Raw genomic sequence first — 18,320 nt, 5'->3', positions numbered from 1 at the left:
TTACGCTTAATTCAGTTATCTGTGTAAAAAACACACCCTACACTTCTTATTTAAATCGGTCACAGCAAATTTACATTTGTTTGAAGTCTGAACTGCTCTAGTTTACAAGCCAAGCTTTCGAGTAATTCTCAAAGCCACATCAGGCTTGAAGTATCATATCCCTGAAAGCTATGATGACTCAACTCCAATGAGAATGATAGGCACGTTGGAAAGAAAGTAGAGTACACACTCTTAGAGCTCAGCTACAGATGTGGACTGGAGGAGGAGGATGATGCATTGAATGCAGAGAGCGTAACAACGAGTGCCAACCCCCTCCTCCCCCCCTCTCTGCTGATGCCCCCCCTCCCTCTGCCGGCAGGCTTTTCTAGGTCACTCCGGCACATCCTCTCGCCTCACCTCTCCCAGCACATTAAACTTTCAGTGCTTCCATAGCTTCACACACAACGCTGTCACCATGCCAAGCACAGGTCAGCCTAGACGCCAGACTGCTGCTGGCCAGCCAGTGGGGGAGACAGTGATGGTAGACAATACATTCAAAAGAGTGAAAACAGAAACATTACTACTATTTGCATTAATATATATCTCTAAAGATTATTAGGCAGCTGTAGAGATTCTCAGATACATCTCGAGATTTCAAGATAGGATTAGACCATTGATTTTTTGGGATCATTTGTTTGAGCACATCCGTTAAACCTGTTCACCGCTGACGGAGCTCTCAGTTTGATTTCTGTCGCAGTTCAGTGTCTCCAGTGAACCCACACAGGGGTCACGGAGCGAAGTGTCAGCGATTATTCTTGGCTCGCCCTGAAAGTTTTTATCAATGGAATTGATATTTGGCTTGATGTTCTCCAGATAATGATTCCTCTGTTGGCTATTCATTGTGGTGATGATCCATTTTGATGCTCGTGCCTTCTAGGCTGGAAGTGAGGACGGGAGCGGGCGGGCCAAGAGAGCTGCACGTCCTCTCTCTCTCTCTCCTCTGGGTGTCAAGACTCTGTTTGCTCTTTTGTTTTTTTCCTCCTAAACTCCCTCCACTCACTCCGCTGTCTCTCCTCTCCTCTCTCCACCACACAGAGCAATTACTGGAGTTCATGCATCAACTGCCAGCGTTTGCAAACATGACCATGTCAGTGAGGAGGGAACTGTGCGCTGTCATGGTTTTTGCTGTAGTGGAACGCGCTGGAACCATCGTTCTCAACGACGGAGAGGAGGTGTGTGTTGCTCCACATTTGTGTTTAGCTGAATAATCCTTGTCTTGTGACATTGTTTGCCTTCAATTGTATTCATATATATGTGTGTGCGTGTGTTTCTGTGTGTGTGTTTGACCTGCACAGTAGTTTCACCTCTTCACGCCAATGAACCTCTATTTTTCCATTTGATGTTTTTCTGCTCTATTAAACTTGAATAGCCGACATCTCTTTATCACCATGCCCCTCTGGGTTCCCTCAGGCTACGAAAGCAAGCATCACTTATTCTCCTTCTCTCTGGTCAGAGCATATCAATGGAGACAATTCGATCGTTTTGCTATAATGCACTCAAACAATAGAGAGGAGAACTTGCCTCGAAGGCCTGGAAACTAAATCTCCAGTCACAGGGAACTCAAGGTTCACGGAGTCGCTGTCGGCTTTAAAGCTGTGAATCTTTAAAATGTGGGTCAGCTTTTCAGGAATTCTTAAAACAATCCCAGCTAATGAAAAATAAACGAGTAACCTCTTTTCAAATCAAGCAATTGCAACTTATAACAATACTTCTAGTGCATTGTAACTTATTCTAGTTGTGTTTCGCTGGGCAGTTTTAATATTCTCCTGCTATTACTGAATCTTTCAGAGGAAAGTTAGAAACCATCTGTTAGTTGCAGCAACATTGTGTAGTTACTGCATGTGGTTCTTTTTGATTAATAACTTGGCTTGTTCATTGACAACAGCTGTTGGGAACCTTAGTATTAATTATTTCATCATTATTAATGTTTCTCCTGCTGTTTTCTTTTCCTGCTCTCGTTTCTTCTTCTAACGTCTAACCACCATCGCCTGGTGTTTTTCTACAGTTGGATTCCTGGTCAGTGATTCTCAACGGTTCGGTGGAAGTGACGTATCCCGACAACCGAACGGAGATCCTGTGTATGGGAAACAGCTTTGGTGTGTCACCGACCATGGAGAAGGAATACATGAAGGGTGTGATGAAGACCAAGGTGGACGACTGCCAGGTAGGATAATAATATGTTTGTACAGGACCACTGAGCTCTTCCACTGCTGAGGTTATCGAGTCAATTTCCTCTTCATCTTGGTGTGAAATCATGGCGTGACCCCTGCTGTCACTGAGAGCCACTTGAGCTAAAGGTGTTGGAACTCATGGAGCTCAAATCATCTTGGACAGTAGCATCCCCTAGATATTTTGAAAGCGACTCGGTCGACACATGTAAAGAGCAAGTGTGTTTAATGGGAGTGAGGTGAAAGTAACGACAGAGAAAAGTTTCAAGAAAATCTCCTTCTTAAACTGTCATCAAGAGATGACACTAGATTAGAAGATTAAGAATGAATTAATACATTTTTTCAAATCTGCCTGTAACGCTTGTTTTTCCGGGTCTTGTCCAGTTTGTGTGCATAGCCCAGCAAGACTACTGCTGCATCCTCAACCAGGTGGAGAAGAACATGCAGAAGGTCGAGGAGGAAGGTGAGATCGTCATGGTGAAGGAACACCGCGAGCTGGATCGCACCGGCACCAGGAAAGGACACATTGTGATCAAGGTGAAAAATCTGCCCTCAGTCAATTTACTTTAATCCCAAAGAAATGTCAGGAGTGCTTGGTTTGGCATCAGATATCTGAGGGATTATGTCTAAAAATATATGACCAGACCTCTATTATATAAAAATAATGTTTCAATGTTAAACCTCAGGGCACGCCGGAGCGTCTCACCATGCACCTGGTGGAGGAGCACTCGGTGGTGGACCCCACATACATCGAGGACTTCCTGTTGACCTACAGGACCTTCCTCTCCAGCCCCATGGTCGTGGGCAAGAAGCTCCTGGAGTGGTTCCATGACCCCAGTCTCAGGGACAAGGTACAGCTAGAAGTAATGAATAAATTATTAAATAATAAATACTGCAATTAATTGAATGATTGAGTAGATTGCATGCACAGAACATTATGTCTACACAACCAGTAAACTGTATGTTGACCTGTGCTGATCATGTGATTGCTCCAGGTTACACGGGTAGTCTTGCTATGGGTAAACAATCATTTCAATGACTTTGAGGGTGACGCTGCCATGACTCAATTTCTGGAGGAGTTTGAAAGCAATCTGGAGAAAGAAGTAAGTGTAACAAATCCACTTTGTAGAGCATTTTGAAGGTGTGAAACTGCATTGGGTCAATTTGTGTCACGTTTCTCACATCTGTGTGTTGTTTTTTCCTTCTCCCAGAAAATGTGTGGGCACCTCAGACTGTTAAATATAGCATGTGCTGCTAAAGCCAAGCCGCGGCTAGTGACACTGACCAAGCCATCCAGGGACTCTCCTCTGGCGTTCACCCTGCTCGGAGGTCAGGAGAAAGGTTTTCGCATCTTTATCGATGCGGTGGAATCCGGGAGCAAAGCAGCAGAAGTCGGCCTTAAGCGCGGAGATCAGGTAAGAAAGCTTCCCCTTAACACCTTGCATATCATTTAAGGACACTGGTACCATCCTCCATAACTTCCTCTACGTCACCATCTTTATCAGTCAATATATATACAGTTCTGGGATTTGATTTATTCCATTTTAGTGTTGTAGCTGCACATAACCTCCAACTTTTTAAAGTTCATCAGTCTCAAAAAATTCTTTCCCACAGTCGTCTAAAACTGAGGAGAAATCCCTCCTGTCACACAGAATTTAATTCTTCTTGTGAAACCGGTTTTACATTTAGCTCCAACTTGAATTGAACAGGGTTTCATTCTAAAACTCTGAAATTGAACTCGCCAGTAGCAGCAGGCGCCGCCCCCCCGTGTTGGCTTTCTCCTCGCAACCGAAACTCTCAACTGTTTTCACACCCGGCCGTCCTCACAGCTTTAAGCAAAGTCTCTTAATCCTTGAAACCATCTTGAGAGTGTCTGGATGCGAGTTAAGCCCTCCTGACTCCACAAACATCCCCTGCAGCTGTTTCCCCAAAAGGAAGCGGAGAAGCTGACATGTTTGGAAGCATTCACTCTCTCATACCCGCTCTCACGTTCAGTTTTTTTTTTTTTTGGACACTTCAGATTCTGCCTCGGTTACTGTCGTCGTTAACTCAGAACATTTCAGAGCTCCACTTTTAAGGAGAGTATTAATCTCACATCTCGAGTATTAGTCCCTCTGTTGTAAACCTCAGCATCTCGCTAATCGCTTCTCATCCCAACACAAATATTTAGTCAGTCTTTACTGGCAGAAGAGCAGCAGAGGGTAGCCAGTGCTTAACTTACAGTCAAAGGTGATTTCCTCTCCCACTAAAGAGGAGGGGGCGAAGCCTGGTTGGCAGATTGCATTTGAATGCAAATATCCGGCCCTTATACAGAGGTCAAGCTGTAAAGACCAAGACGAGACAATTTGAAGGTGGCGCCGCCCTCGTTAATGTCAGAAACACATGCTTGTCTAAATGTCGCTTTGTAAAACAAACCAGCTTTCGACAATTTATTACCTGCCTTTGTTGACTACAAAGAATAAAGTTCAGAGGTCATTTCCTTCAGTTTAAGGTTTAACACTATTCGGATGCAGTCTGACAGAAGGAGTCAGTGAGATTTGTTTAATGTTTCTCTTACACACCAGTTTAACAATGGAGTTTAATGACGGATCTCTTCTGTCTGCAGATCTTAGAGGTCAATGGGCAGAACTTTGAGAACGTCCAGCTCAACAAAGCCAACGAGATCCTGAAGAACAACACGCACTTGTCCATAACTGTGAAAACAAACCTTTTAGGTAAGTAAATAGATTTCACGAGTCATCGTTCTTTTGTCATATGTCCCATTAATGTAAATAAATGTGAGCTCAATGATTTGACGCTAAAGAAAGGCCTGGTTGGCACCTACTTTAAGAAAGACAGAAGTGCTTCAAGATAAATGAATAGAGAGAGGGACTGACAAGAATTCACAAGGTGGCCATTAGTCAGAATGATGTCATCTGCACTAACACCAAGAATATGACTCATCCCTTTGAATCTGCTCTTTGTCTCTTACCTCTAGTGTTTAAAGATCTTCTAACGAGGCCTGAACAGGACCACGACTTAGACGGCGAGGAGGAGCACGACAGGAAGAACGGGGCGCCACACCTCCCGAAGATCGGAGACATCAAGAAGGCCAGCCGCTACTCCATCCCCGACCTGGCGGTGGACGTGGAGCAGGTGATGGGCCTGGAGAAGGTCAGCAAGAAGGCGAAGAGCAACTCGGTGGGAGGACGCAACAAGCTGAAGAAGATCTTTGACAAGACGCTCACCAGCATCCTGCCTCCCAAACCATACAAGTAATTAGACATATTTACTTTTTGTGTAGCATGGCTAATTACCAACTTGATTAATTACGTTTGAGGCAGACGTAAGACGTGATTGATGGTGTCCCTGAATCTGACAGGTCTTGATGTATCTCATCTTCTAGCATTAATGATGCAATAATATACTGTTCAAATGATTAACATTCAACACTAAGAGTTGCCTTTTGATTTAGCAAGAAAAACAAATAGAAGTTTATAATAAAGGTGTATATTTTAAAATTGTTACAAGAAAAATCTGAGATACTTATTTCATTCTCTATTGCAATGTTGAGTCTTTCTAACTGTGATTGCTAAGTCATCCGGTTTGTTGTTCTAATGAACCAGCACAGATCTTAAATAGATGTTTCTGTTCACTGACCCGCATGTGCTCCTGTCAAAGCACCAGTCAACCAGCCTTAGATGTGAAAGGAATATATTCTCTACAGCCAGAGTCCACACCTCCAATTCTATCCAACACAAACATCGCCCTCTGCCTGTTGCTGACAGAACTGCTGCCTCCCCCTCCCTCACGCTCTGTCTTGTTTCCATAGTGACGTTTGCGTGGGCCAATCACAGGACGACAGCATCGTGGGGATGAAACAGTCCAAACAGATCGCCCCGGCTCTGCCCGTCAGTGGGAACCTGTCGTCGTCAAACCCCGACCTGCTGCAGTCGCACCACCGCATCCTCGACTTCAACAACCAGCCAGGTGCGTTTTCAACTGCCCAGTAAATGTGATGTGGCAAATATCACAGTGGAAAGTGGATCTCTGAGCTTGAGAACCACAGTATGATGAGGAGAGTTTAACACCTTTTATAGATCCAAGTGTCTTTTCAACCTGATCCCACAACTCTGTGATTAATTTACACTGATTAACACAGATATAGCTTAGGTATTTCATCCCTCAGTATTTATATGAAGTCACATTGTCCAGCCCTGCAGTACATTTTGTCCACTGCTGTAAAGCTCCAGTGGTAGAACTATAACCTCTTTATTTTTCACTGTATCTTTATTAACTCCTGTCCCGTCACATGTTGTTTATGTTCCCTCCAGTTCCAGTCATACTAAGTGAGTATCCATTTCTCTCCCCGTGATCCTGCTTCTCTTAGCACAGCAGAGTCTTTGTCAATGTTCTCAGACTCTCAAACTTAGCAGCATTAATACATTTGCTGTACTCTAGTTTGCAGATGTAACATAAACTCAATAAATCAGCGTATCTGCTGTGTAACGCTAACTGCGCTGCTCTGACAACTGATCTCTCAGATTTCTGTGGACACGTGGGAAGTGATTTTAATCTTTGGAGACTTGGGACCATATGATTTTTTTTTTTTAAGGTTTGTTTCCAATCAAACTAATTTATGATGGGAAATGTAGTTTTCAGTTGACATCACAATCAAAACGCTGGGATCGAATGGCTTTGGCAAAACAGAAGGGATGGGTGCTGCTTAGATTCAATCTTCTGTTCCCTCACAGTAAAATCTGATTAGCGTTCAGCATTCATCCTCATAACCATCATGTGTCCTCCACAGATTTGTCAGACCAGGTATTACGAGTCTTCAAGGCCGACCAGCAGTCTCGGTACATCATGATCGGGAAGGACACAACGGCGAAGGAGGTGGTGGCCCAGGCTATCAGGGAGTTCGCCCTGACGGCAGCACCGGAGGCTTATTCGCTGTGCGAGGTGTCCGTCACGCCGGAGGGCGTCATCAAGCAGAGGCGATTACCAGACCAGCTTTCTAAACTGGCCGACAGGATTCAGCTCAGCGGCAGGTAATGACGTCTTTAGTTTGATGGGCTAATCCCTAATCACAGCCCTTTTCCTCTTCTTTCTTACCTGAAGGAGGGGGGTGCGCTTCGAACCTCCAGAAACCATCCTGATCAAGTATTGGTCGGATAAGAATAGATGAGTGCTGCAGTTAACAGTAATTGCCATTATTGATTAACCCCAAATGATCATTTAGTCTATAAAAGGTCAGAAAGGCTAAGCTTATTTTCCAGGACCCCAGGGTGAATATCCAGAGTTCCTGGATTGAGAATGACATAAAAATCAAAATAGTGGTTTTCTCGATCGATCATTAGTTCCAGCACTAAAATAATCCAGTTTTCCTCCATCATTAGATACTACCTGAAGAGCAACATGGAGACAGAGACGTTATGTTCAGACGACGATGCCCAGGACCTCCTGAGGGAAGGCCAGATCTCTCTTCTACAGCTCAGCACGGTGGAGGTGGCCACCCAGCTCTCGATGAGGGCTTTTGAACTTTTCTGTGCCATCGAGCCCACCGAGTACATCGACGACCTTTACAAGCGGCGCTCGAAGACGGGCTCGTTCAGCCTGAAGCGCTTTGAGGAGAATCTCAATCACGAGACCTTCTGGGTGGCGACGGAGGTGACGCAGGAGCCCAACCAGCTGAAACGCATGAAGAACGTCAAGCACTTCATCAAGATCGCCCTGCACTGCCGCGAGTGCAAGAACTTCAACTCCATGTTTGCCATCATCAGGTTAGAGGGAGCAATGGATGTGATCTGTGAACAAGTTCAATTTTGGCTTAATTACCTTTTGAAGATCATATTCATACTGCATATCTGACGATCTCTTTTCTCCACAGTGGTCTGAACCTGGCTCCGGTCTCCCGACTGAGGGGGACGTGGGAAAAGCTACCGAGCAAGTATGAGAAGCTGTTCGGGGACCTGCAGGACCTCTTTGATCCTTCCAGAAACATGGCCAAGTACAGGAATCTGCTCAACAATCAAAACCTCCAGCCACCAATCATCCCCTTGTTCCCCGTCATCAAGAAGGACCTCACCTTCTTACATGAAGGTAGTTATTTCGTAAAAATCCTGAATATCAGATTGTAGAGACCGCTTCGGTTGGTAATGGCTCATATGTGGTCATTGCTACAAAGTTATAATTGAGACAATAAAAGTCTTAGTCTATCTAGACCAACTGTGTAGAGTCTAAAAAAAAAAATTTTTTTTACGTGAAAGCAGTGAGCATGTAGCATCTAGATTATTTCAATAACCCCTAGATATGAATTCTTACATTAAAATGTAATATTTAGATGTTAATCTGTGTGAATTCCACTTTTTGAAGCTAGGTTATACAGAAAATGTCAGATTCTGATCTGAAAATAAGTTGCACCTAGTTCTGACATGTCCCTTTCGAAGCGCAGTATTAATATCACTACTCTTGCGGTTCTCCTGATCCGTTCTATCAGATGTGTAACCCCCCTTTTCTTCATCTTAGGCAATGACTCCAAAGTGGACGGGCTGGTGAACTTCGAGAAGCTGAGGATGATCGCCAAAGAAATCCGCCATGTTGGTCGCATGGCGTCCGTCAACATGGACCCGGCCCTCATGTTCCGGACAAGGTGAAGACCACTTTTAAAAATGCTATCGCTGGATTTCAGGTTATTCTACGTGATCCTTCACCCTCCCTGTAGCAGCAGTCAGCTCACCTCCGACTAACCAGGCTCTGTTGGGGTTAGCCGGTTCACATAGATTCAGTTAAGATTTCTGCATCACGCTTCTCTTCCAAGCAGCTGTTCCCTCTGGCAACTGTTTTCTGTGGCAACCGTCTCCCCCCCCCCATACACATTGTTGGCATAAGATGTGCACAGTGCTCCCGTGAAAGTGTGTCTTTGTCTAATGATGTCTCTTCCTGGTGGAGTTGTTGCCATTTGATTCCCTCTCCGCTGACTTTTCATGTGGGTGAAATTGCTTCTCTTTGGTGATCTTGGTGGTCTTTCCTGTCCTAAGCTTTGTCTCCCTCTCTCTTTCTCTCTCGTCTCATCCACCCTTTGCCCCCCATGCTTCTCTGTTCATGGCACCCGTCCTCTAGGAAGAAGAAGTGGAGAAGTTTAGGGTAAGTTTGGTCACCACCTGCACCACGGCCCCTTCACTCTGCCAATTTGCAAGCTGCTTTTCTTCTTTGTTTCCTCTAATCAGTTTGAGTTTAATCCTCCTGCTAACACTGCCTGAGCCTAACCGAAGGGCATGAATTCAAAAAAAGGTCACTTTTGCTTACGTTAGTGGGAACAAAACACATAAATTGAGCCACATTATATTATATTACTGATACAGGCATCTAGCCTTGCATAGCAAATGTGACCTTTTGTTATATGTTGTTTTAACTAACAAATGCATGAAGATTTAGTTTCAGAATGTTGACGTTGAGGTTTTTATCTGTTTGTCAAACCTCCGAACAGCCAGAGATTCCTGGATATCAAGTGTTTGCTTTTTTTTAAGTCATGCTTTACATTCTTGTGGTCAAATGGGAAATCATTGCATATGCTGAGCGCCCGATGGGGAACATCACCTAAAATGAAAAGGGAAATGTTCTCATAATTATGATTCAGCATCTTGTAATTATGAGAAAAATGTCTCGTAATTTATAAGATCTGCATCTAGTAATAACAAGATAATAAGGATGTAATGACATGAATGGAGTCATAGTTACGAGAGCGTTTTCTTCCCGTGCAGAGGCTTTGTGTTATGACAGTGAAAACCACATTTTTTGATAAATAATCCACATTGAAAACACCAAAGGAAAATACAACTGGATGCGTCATTAACAAACACTTTTGTGTCTTTTGTGTGTGTTTCGTTTGACATGAGTCATGAGCCAGAAAAGGCTTTTTACTACCACTACAAGCAGCTCTGACTCAAGCCACAGAAATGTAAACTATGACCGTGTTACACTTGTAGAACTCCCCTCCTTTCTACTCGCCCCTGTTTGGCTGAAAACACCAGCTCCCTCCTCACCCCCCCACTCCCATGCTGCCTGGAATGTCTGGAATGTTTTGGTGTTGAGAGGAGCTGCTGTAGCCCCCCTCTGCATGTCCTTTTTTTTAATTTAAATATACCATGTCCTACGTGCAGAGCAGTAGCATATCTATATCCATACTCACCTGTAGGTTCATTTACAATCTGAAGCCATATCTAACTCTCTGCCCTCTTCTGTGTTTTTCTGTGTTTCCTGTCTATAAATCTACGTTCCCCCTGTGTGTGTATATGCGTTATCCTACAAGCAGCTCTCTTAGTCAGGGTAGTGCCAATGCGGCGGTGCTGGACGTCACGCAGACGGGCGGGCACAAGAAGCGGGTGCGTCGCAGCTCCTTCCTGAACGCCAAAAAGCTTTACGAGGACGCCCAGATGGCCAGGAAGGTCAAGCAGTACTTGTCCAACCTCAGCCTGGAGGTCAACGAGGAGAGTCTGCAGACGCTCTCGATGCAGTGTGAACCCTCCATCAGTACGCGTGAGTTTGTGATGCAGAGTTTTAGACACAAGGACTTCACAAATATTTTGTACTCAACTGGGGACACACACATGTTCCCAGGACACACAGGCCAGAGACAGACTGCTGTAGTAACGAGACACACAGTCTTACTTACAGACTCATTGGCAGCGAATAGAAATGGCTAAACCAGCAGGACGGTTTCACATGGTTGATGCCAGTTTTACTTGCTGTTTGCTGCTCACAGACACAACTGTCCATCATTTCTCTAGCTCATACACTACACACCAAATTCCTTCTTCTTCTTCTTATAAATCATTGTCTTTCTTCCCCCGTACTCAGTGCCCAAGAACGCCGGTGGGAAGCGACCAGACACGTCCCCGGTCGTGTCTAGAGCTGCCAGTCAACAGAGGGGGCAGCTGACCAAAGGAAATCAGGCTCTCCAGGTCCCTAACGTGGCACTTTACCCATCCCGGAAGAAGGTCCCGGTCAAAGATCTGCCGCCTTTCGGTAAGATTGAGATTGAGGTTCATGAATTTTTAGGTACACTAAGGATAACTATTCATTTTTACTTCTTTACTTGCATCATTTTCATGATATTATCATAACCTGTTCAATAACAGGTGGGAAAAGAGTGAATACAAGTCAGACACTCGCCTAAATCACAAAGTCAAACCAGAACAATGCAACAAAGACAGAACCTTGGTTCGGACGTTCAGGTGTGAAATCACCATGATAGGGTTTTGTTTTAATAAATGTATAAAGCTCAATTTATTAAACCAGAACGCATGAGAATTAAACTCTGACTTTAATGATTATACCACCAGTACAGAAATATTTGAACATATTTCTTGTTTTGATTTCTCTTGACAACCGTGTGATTATTGACAGAGTAAAAAACAATCCTGTATAAATCACCTGTTCTCTTCCACCCTCCACTCTTCCCTTGCTTTCTCCTCCACAACCTGTTATTTCAGATGATAGCAGAGGCAGCCTGTCTTAGCGTCTGTCTTTACGCCATTGCTGCCTCCTAGAGGCTGTCTGGCAACAAGCTTATAGAGGAAAACAAATCCCAGACAAAGCAGTTTAGCATCCCGACAGCCTCGGGGGGGAAATGGCAGCGTTCCGCATGCTAATTCTGCTCATCTTCTCGCTCATGTCCACAGGCACCAGTTCTCCGCAATCTCTGAAGAAGATCCTGTCGCTGTCGGAGGAGGCGAGCGACAGGCACCGGAGGCAGCCAGAGGACACAGTGTCCAACGCCTCCTCCCAGCTCTCCTCCCCTCCCACCTCCCCCCAGAGCTCGCCCAAGAAGGGTAAGTAAGCCAATAATCCTCCTTCCCTCCCCCCTCTATCACACCACTCCTCAAACTCCTGCTCTCTTCCATGATGTGCCACCAATGCCACCTGGTGGTCGCCTCTGTGAATTTAGTCTCAGATTATTTGCTTTATTCAAACCAAGGTAATGTTGTTACTTTGTAGATCTTTGTAGATTAAGTTAGCAGATTCATGCACAACCAGTCTCGCCATAAGAAAGGCATTAAGTAACCAGGACTGACAGTCGTCTATAACTAGAAAACATGTACTTACATGGATCTGCAGACGCACTTTACTGTGCAGCTCTGGATCCTGTTACACTTATTATTTGAACGTGTTCCACACTCCTCAGGGTTGTGTCGCATTGTAAATTGACTTTTAAGACTTGGGTTGAATATTTTCCACATTTTGTTTTAAGTTTAGAACATTTCTTACATTTCTTTCTTTTTTCTTTTCAGGTTACAACCGGATGGGCGACGCCTACTCCGACTCTGGTCACAGTGAGATCTCGTCTCGCTCCAGCCTCGTCAGTAACTCGTCTTTCGACATGGCTCAGGATGAGAGGCGGCTCCGTCACTCCGGAGGAGTCGGGGAGTCTCACATCGTGGGAGCGCGGCTGGAACGAAGAGCCGCCACTGACCCGGACCAGTACAGCCTTGGGTACAGACATTAAGAACTCAATTTGAAAATATTTGTTCTGTCTCAGGTGATTTTACGTGTAGTCTAACGTTACTTGTTTTTTCATCTCACAGGTCATATTCCTCGATGCAGGACTGTCGGGGTATTTACGTCGGCTGCCCGACGGTGCTCTCTTCGCCCAGCTCAGAGGAGCTGACTCAGGATCAGGGCGACCGTGTTTCACTCGACGCTGCAGACAGCGGCCGAGGCTCCTGGACTTCGTGCTCCTCCGGCTCCCACGACAACATCCAGACAATGCAGCAGGGGCGCAGCTGGGAGACTCTGGCCTTCGGTGGGGGCGGAGGTGGAATCGTTGGGCTCCCTCCCGGCGGACCAGAGGCCTTCTTGGGAGGACCTGCAGCCCTGTGGGCGGCACAGGCCAGGGGGAGCTGGGCGTCTGCCAGCTCCTCGTCATCCTCCGCCGCGTACTGGGGAGAGGACTCCGAGGGGGACACCGGCACCATCAAGAGAAGAGGAGGGAAGGACGTCAATGCTGACCCAGAAACGAGTAGCATCACATCCACCGGGTCAGAGGAGGCCAAGCATCTCGGCCGGCCGTCCCCATCACCCATCACTGCTGGGGGTAAAGGCCTCATTTGTGAGTGATTGCATGTAGCCGTGCTGTTTGAGCGCTCTTTCTGGGAGTTTCGTGCAGTAGAACAGATAAAGATCTAGCCTGGAGTGTCCTGTGACCCAGAGGTTCAGGATCCTTGTCTCACCACTACCTTCAATGTATTGTATTTGAAACGTGCCTTCATCATTATCTTCTCTTTTGTGTCCACTCAGCACGAAAAGAGGGCCGATACCGGGAGCCTCCCCCAACCCCCCCTGGCTACACGGCCCTGAACATCAACGACCTCGCGGAGGGTCAGCATCCGGCTCAGTCGGTCCCCACGACCACAGCGATCCACTCAGGCCGCCGGCCACCGGACTACTCCACGGCTCTGCAGCGCTCGCGTATGGTCACCCAGTCCCCCGACTCCCACCAGGCCCAACAGGGGGCAAAACAGCGGTTGGGCGGCCTCCACCGCACCTGCTCGCCAGCCGGGGACCAAGAGCGCAATGAGGAAGAGGAGGGTGAGTCCTTGTCTCCCAAACTAGTCGCTCTGAGGAAGCCAAAGCGAGTGGCACAGCACACACCTGGGACTCCCAGACCATGAGTGTGTGTACGGGGGTTAACAGGCAGGGCCCCTCCCCCCGAGGCAGGTAAAAACTAATTTATCAGGTTGCCCCCTCCCCTCTCCATTCCAATGAACCTGCATGTGAACAGGAACACACACTTGGACTGAGACTGCCCATTTCCTTCACACGAGCTGGCACAGCACCAGTAGCACCAGTAGGACCAGTCCCATTTCAAATCTCCATCTTCTGCCAGTTGACTGTCAGAATGCATGAGTCATCCTGGTGGGATCAGACACTCACCACTTCTCTGCTGCCACACACTCTCTCTCCTCTCACCTCTCACACACGGTGCCGTTAGGGTCCCCCCCCCCCCCATGCAGTCTAACTCAATGCCTGAAAACATGCACTTCCATTCTCCCGCACCCCCACGCACCTGACCCGCCTGCACTGGTTGAATTCTGTGATATTGTAGTTTCCAGCTGTTGAAACAGAAACAAAGAGATGTTTCCGGACGTGACGATGAAATCAGAATTCCTACTTTCCATACAATCAATCATTGAAATGTAGTAAACATTAGTTTTCCGTTCAGATGATAATACGACTCGAAACGTCCCTGAGACAATTAAACCATCACAGTGAACATTCTGCTTTAAGTTGTAGGGACGAACAAGAATCAAACTTTGATCCTATAAGAAAGTTAACAAATGTTTGTTGAAAGTAAATGTTGCTATTGAGCATCTAGTTCTAATTAAAGAACTTTTCAGGCTGATGAGGATACTCAGATTTATAGATACTGATATTTTGGCCAATATATAAATATTAACAATTTATGCTAACACGTTGTTCTCAAACCCTAATGACATAAACTGTATTCTAAATAACTATAAATGAAAAGTAAACTCAAATATATCAGCAGATGGTTGTTGGCCGACTCTTCTTCTGACCCTCTGATCCGTCACAGCTGTGAGTTTTTAATAAACTGAAGAAAAGACAGGAAACCACAGCAGGGAGTTCAAAGTTATTAAACAGAAATGTTCAGCCATAAGGAATCTGTAAACTTATCTGAATCTGTTAAGGTTTAGTCGAGAAACCTTTATTATCCATAAAAACGTCATCGCAAACGCCGGCTTCAAGTGAATACAGGGACTTTGACGAGCAAGTGACAGAGCGCTGCACGGCAGAGTAATTCAATATATCTGATGTTGGTGCATCTGTGAGTAAAACCAGCCGGGGACTTTTCAAAACCTATCATAACTCATTTGTCAATAAAAAAAAAAAAACAGAACGAAATCGACAAAATGTCCTTTGTCTCTGTCAAATTTCAAGTCGCTCCGAGTTGATTTTCATTTGCGCTGACATGAGCAGGAGGCAGGAAATCAATCTGAAGGCGTCTGACAGTAGATCACATGTGATTCATGTCTTTGACCTGAAAGAAAACCGGCTTCAACTGTCACTCGAGTGAACTTCTCCCTACTTATAGAAAGTAAAATGTGTCTGTGCTGCGTCCGTCCTCTGACCGTGTGTCTGTCTGCTCTCTCCACAGAGGACGAACAGGTGTCAGCGGTGTGAGGGACCACGTGGACGTCCTTCTTGCAGTAACTTGAAGTCCCCCCCCCCCCCCCTACCGGTTCGGGGTGGGCAGGATTACAGAGACAGACCAATAGACTTCATCATCAGTTACATACGTGCCTGCCTCCTCCACTCGGCTCCCCCCCAGCCCCTCCCGATCGTTGGACTCCTCTGCTGGGCTCCCTCCCCTGCCTTAAAGCATCATGGGGGGTTGAATGACCCTGCATGCAACAAAAAATACTGTGAAGAGGAAGAGGAGGAGGAGGAGATGGAGAGAGAGAGAAGGTCAAAGACGATGACTTAATGCCTGGCACTTTGAGAAAAAGACTAACTGGCGTCGGGGGAGGTCGTCCTGGACGCACAAAACACACACGGAACCACAAACACGTCGCTGTCAGAAACCCTGTTCACACAACAGCACCATGACGTGTTGAGCTTCATCTGCACTTTCTCATTTTCTAGAACAAAACAGACTGAAGACGGAGAGAGACAGAGGTTGACTTGACTCTTCATTCAGATTTCATTTCTCTTTTTTCTTTTCGTTTGACTGATTGCACTCTGGGGGCCGAAAACGGGGAAAAGAGAGAGAGGGAGAGAGAGAGGGAGAGAGAGAGAGAGAGAGAGAGAGAACCCAAGTCAGCCCATCGTTTCTCTGCCTGGACTGAAAACAACCCATCTGTCGTTGAGTGTTTCGGACTCGGACAAATCCAGTATTAACTCGTGTTTCACATGTGAACGTTTATCAAGTGTTGGTTCAAGTGGAAGCTCAACATGCACAGTGTACGGACACAGACACACACACACACACACACACACACACACAGAGTACATGTTGTTGTACGGACACATAGACAAAAAAGACGGTTTATTACAGATTTAGCACTTTCAGCACAATCCCAGATGTTACCAGACGTTTGGCCTGGACACCAGGGTTTGATCCGACCCCGGAGCTGGTCCTGGTCACATGGGTCTCTCCTCATCATCCTGTGGCTTGCTGTTACATCGAGAGCGTGCGCCTCTGTCACTCGCCTGTTTGTGATGTTTTAAGCAAAAAAAAAGCACATAGGCGATCAAGCGCCGGCTGAAACCTGGGGGAACAAGTTGGTTTCTGCAAAATCACAAAGGAGCAGAGGGTTAGGGTTAGATTGGTCCTGAGTTCTCGTGTGAGGTTCAGACGCTCACAGGATCGTACAATTCAAGGCTTGAGAGCGGTGGCCTCTTTGTATTTGGTCGGAAGGGGATCAAGCAGGGTAGTGAACATCAGCAGCTGCCAACATGTAAATTGTGAGTGTAGCTCAACTTTTACAAACCAATCTTGTACAGAGTCTTACGATACACACACACACATTTCCATTTTTCAAAATATAAATACCCATGAATTGAGATTAGGCTTTTTATTTTTTATTTTTTCTCCCCCTCAACTTTTTTTGTGAATGTCCAAAGCGCCTTACGATGCCATGATTGCGTACATTTCTTTACGTGCTCGTTCCTCGTCGTGAATCCCCTTGTTTCAGGAGCAACTCTTGAATCAAGCAATAGTGGAGAGAAAATGCCTTATTCAAGAAACTTCCCTGGACGTTTAAGACTCGGTACAAGATGAAGTCAAGACATTTCTCTTTGTGTTACGTGGCTTCGGACAGCGCCCTGTTACGGTGTGGTACACACAAGTGACCCTGCGCCTCGTCCGCTGCTGTCGATTCATCTCAAGAAAAACAAAAATAAAACCCTCTCACCTGTTACAGACATCAGCTCCATGGACGTTGGGTTCCTCCTCCGGCCTCCCGTCGAATCGCGCCACCAGGGGGAGTGGCTGAATTGTGTTTTTTTTTTTGGGGGGGACTCCGGTGCGGAAGCTGACAAATGAAGAATTTCCTTTTTTATTTTTTATTTCCCAAGGCTGCCAATCAGAACGATCAGATTTCTTTTTTTCTTCTTCTATCACTGATTCGCACTGATCACATTGATCAGTCTTGGAAACGACAGACTGAGAAAAAATAAGACGTATGAGTGCAGTGTGTTTTTTTTCCCCCGGGGGGGAGGGGGATGTTCCTTTTTGTTTATTGTAATATTATAATTTTATTTTTTTTGTAATGGCTGCAGATAGATTGTTAATAATTTGTTTGTATTACAGTGGTGACATGCATCATTCACTTTCATTCAACTCTGAAGATAATGTGCATATTAGCGGGCCGAGTCCTATTTCGAAAAACAAAAAGTTGCACAAAAATGTACAAGCGTAAAGATAAAAGTGTAGTGGGTAGAACTGCTACTCCGTTTGATGTGTGATGTCAGTGAGAAATGTACATTTAGCTGGTGATGACCTTCTGTTCTTCATTCTTTCTCGTACTACTTTGACCTGTGTATGTCTTTTAAAAAGACAATCGGTGGAGTACGTATCGGTTGTTTTTGTATTTTTAATACAATAATTGTAAATATTGGTTATATTTTTGTTCAAATGTACTATGTTTATGCCTCAACATCCAGTTTATATGAAGCTGGGAATCAATAAATACTGCATAAAGAATCAACACCTAGGTTTAAATGCACTTATTCATTTATTTCTGCATTTTGATGTCTTTCTTTTCTAAATTGTTTTTCCTTGAGAGTTTTTTTTTTTTTTCTTTCTTCTTTTTCTCCCAGATACCGTCTAGTGTTTGCACAAGTCATGGAAGCAACTTGAAAAGTGTAACCCTCATACTTTTCTATCTGACCCCGCAGTGTGTCAGAATTAATAAAAAAGAGATATTGAAGTCTCGCCTTGCTTTCATTTACTCCTCTAGTATTGTCTTGTTATCCGGAGCTGTGAGAATAGCACAAGTCCCAGCTCTAATTTTTCCTTTATTAGTGTTGTTTCTAAATTGTTCCTTAGATTAGCTGTTTGAGTTTAATATGAAAGTCACCGCATCCCTCTCGTCATAAGTAAGATCTTAT

General features: G+C 45.3%; 1 protein-coding gene across 13 annotated transcripts in view; it reads left to right on the top strand.

Annotated features, from left to right (window-relative positions):
• rapgef2b (Rap guanine nucleotide exchange factor 2b) overlaps window positions 1–18,139 on the top strand; it is a 94,688-nt gene extending 76,549 nt beyond the window's left edge. For 4 of the 13 annotated variants that reach the window (XM_062393296.1, XM_062393288.1, XM_062393284.1 and 1 more), the window contains 22 exons: window positions 1,075–1,211; window positions 2,045–2,203; window positions 2,592–2,744; window positions 2,894–3,070; window positions 3,203–3,310; window positions 3,419–3,622; window positions 4,813–4,921; window positions 5,185–5,461; window positions 6,019–6,176; window positions 6,521–6,535; window positions 6,997–7,237; window positions 7,586–7,969; window positions 8,077–8,288; window positions 8,715–8,838; window positions 9,309–9,332; window positions 10,501–10,724; window positions 11,046–11,213; window positions 11,870–12,019; window positions 12,479–12,680; window positions 12,773–13,296; window positions 13,485–13,904; window positions 15,364–18,139. In XM_062393296.1, coding sequence (XP_062249280.1) covers window positions 1,075–1,211; window positions 2,045–2,203; window positions 2,592–2,744; window positions 2,894–3,070; window positions 3,203–3,310; window positions 3,419–3,622; window positions 4,813–4,921; window positions 5,185–5,461; window positions 6,019–6,176; window positions 6,521–6,535; window positions 6,997–7,237; window positions 7,586–7,969; window positions 8,077–8,288; window positions 8,715–8,838; window positions 9,309–9,332; window positions 10,501–10,724; window positions 11,046–11,213; window positions 11,870–12,019; window positions 12,479–12,680; window positions 12,773–13,296; window positions 13,485–13,858 — 4,124 coding nt within the window. In that variant the 3' untranslated portion in view covers window positions 13,859–13,904; window positions 15,364–18,139. Of the gene's footprint in view, window positions 1–1,074; window positions 1,212–2,044; window positions 2,204–2,591; window positions 2,745–2,893; window positions 3,071–3,202; window positions 3,311–3,418; window positions 3,623–4,812; window positions 4,922–5,184; window positions 5,462–6,018; window positions 6,177–6,520; window positions 6,536–6,996; window positions 7,238–7,585; window positions 7,970–8,076; window positions 8,289–8,714; window positions 8,839–9,308; window positions 9,333–10,497; window positions 10,725–11,045; window positions 11,214–11,869; window positions 12,020–12,478; window positions 12,681–12,772; window positions 13,297–13,484; window positions 13,905–15,363 lie in introns of all 13 variants that reach the window. The other 9 variants (XM_062393292.1, XM_062393291.1, XM_062393285.1 and 6 more) reach the window with 8 other exon arrangements.
• Window positions 18,140–18,320: the final 181 nt, after the last annotated feature.

The sequence above is a fragment of the Platichthys flesus genome, chromosome 8 (genome assembly GCF_949316205.1).
Source record: "Platichthys flesus chromosome 8, fPlaFle2.1, whole genome shotgun sequence".
NCBI classification, from domain to species: Eukaryota; Metazoa; Chordata; class Actinopteri; order Pleuronectiformes; family Pleuronectidae; genus Platichthys; species Platichthys flesus.
The sequence above is the reverse complement of the archived record's forward strand: the minus strand, read 5'-3'. Positions and strand labels throughout refer to the sequence as shown.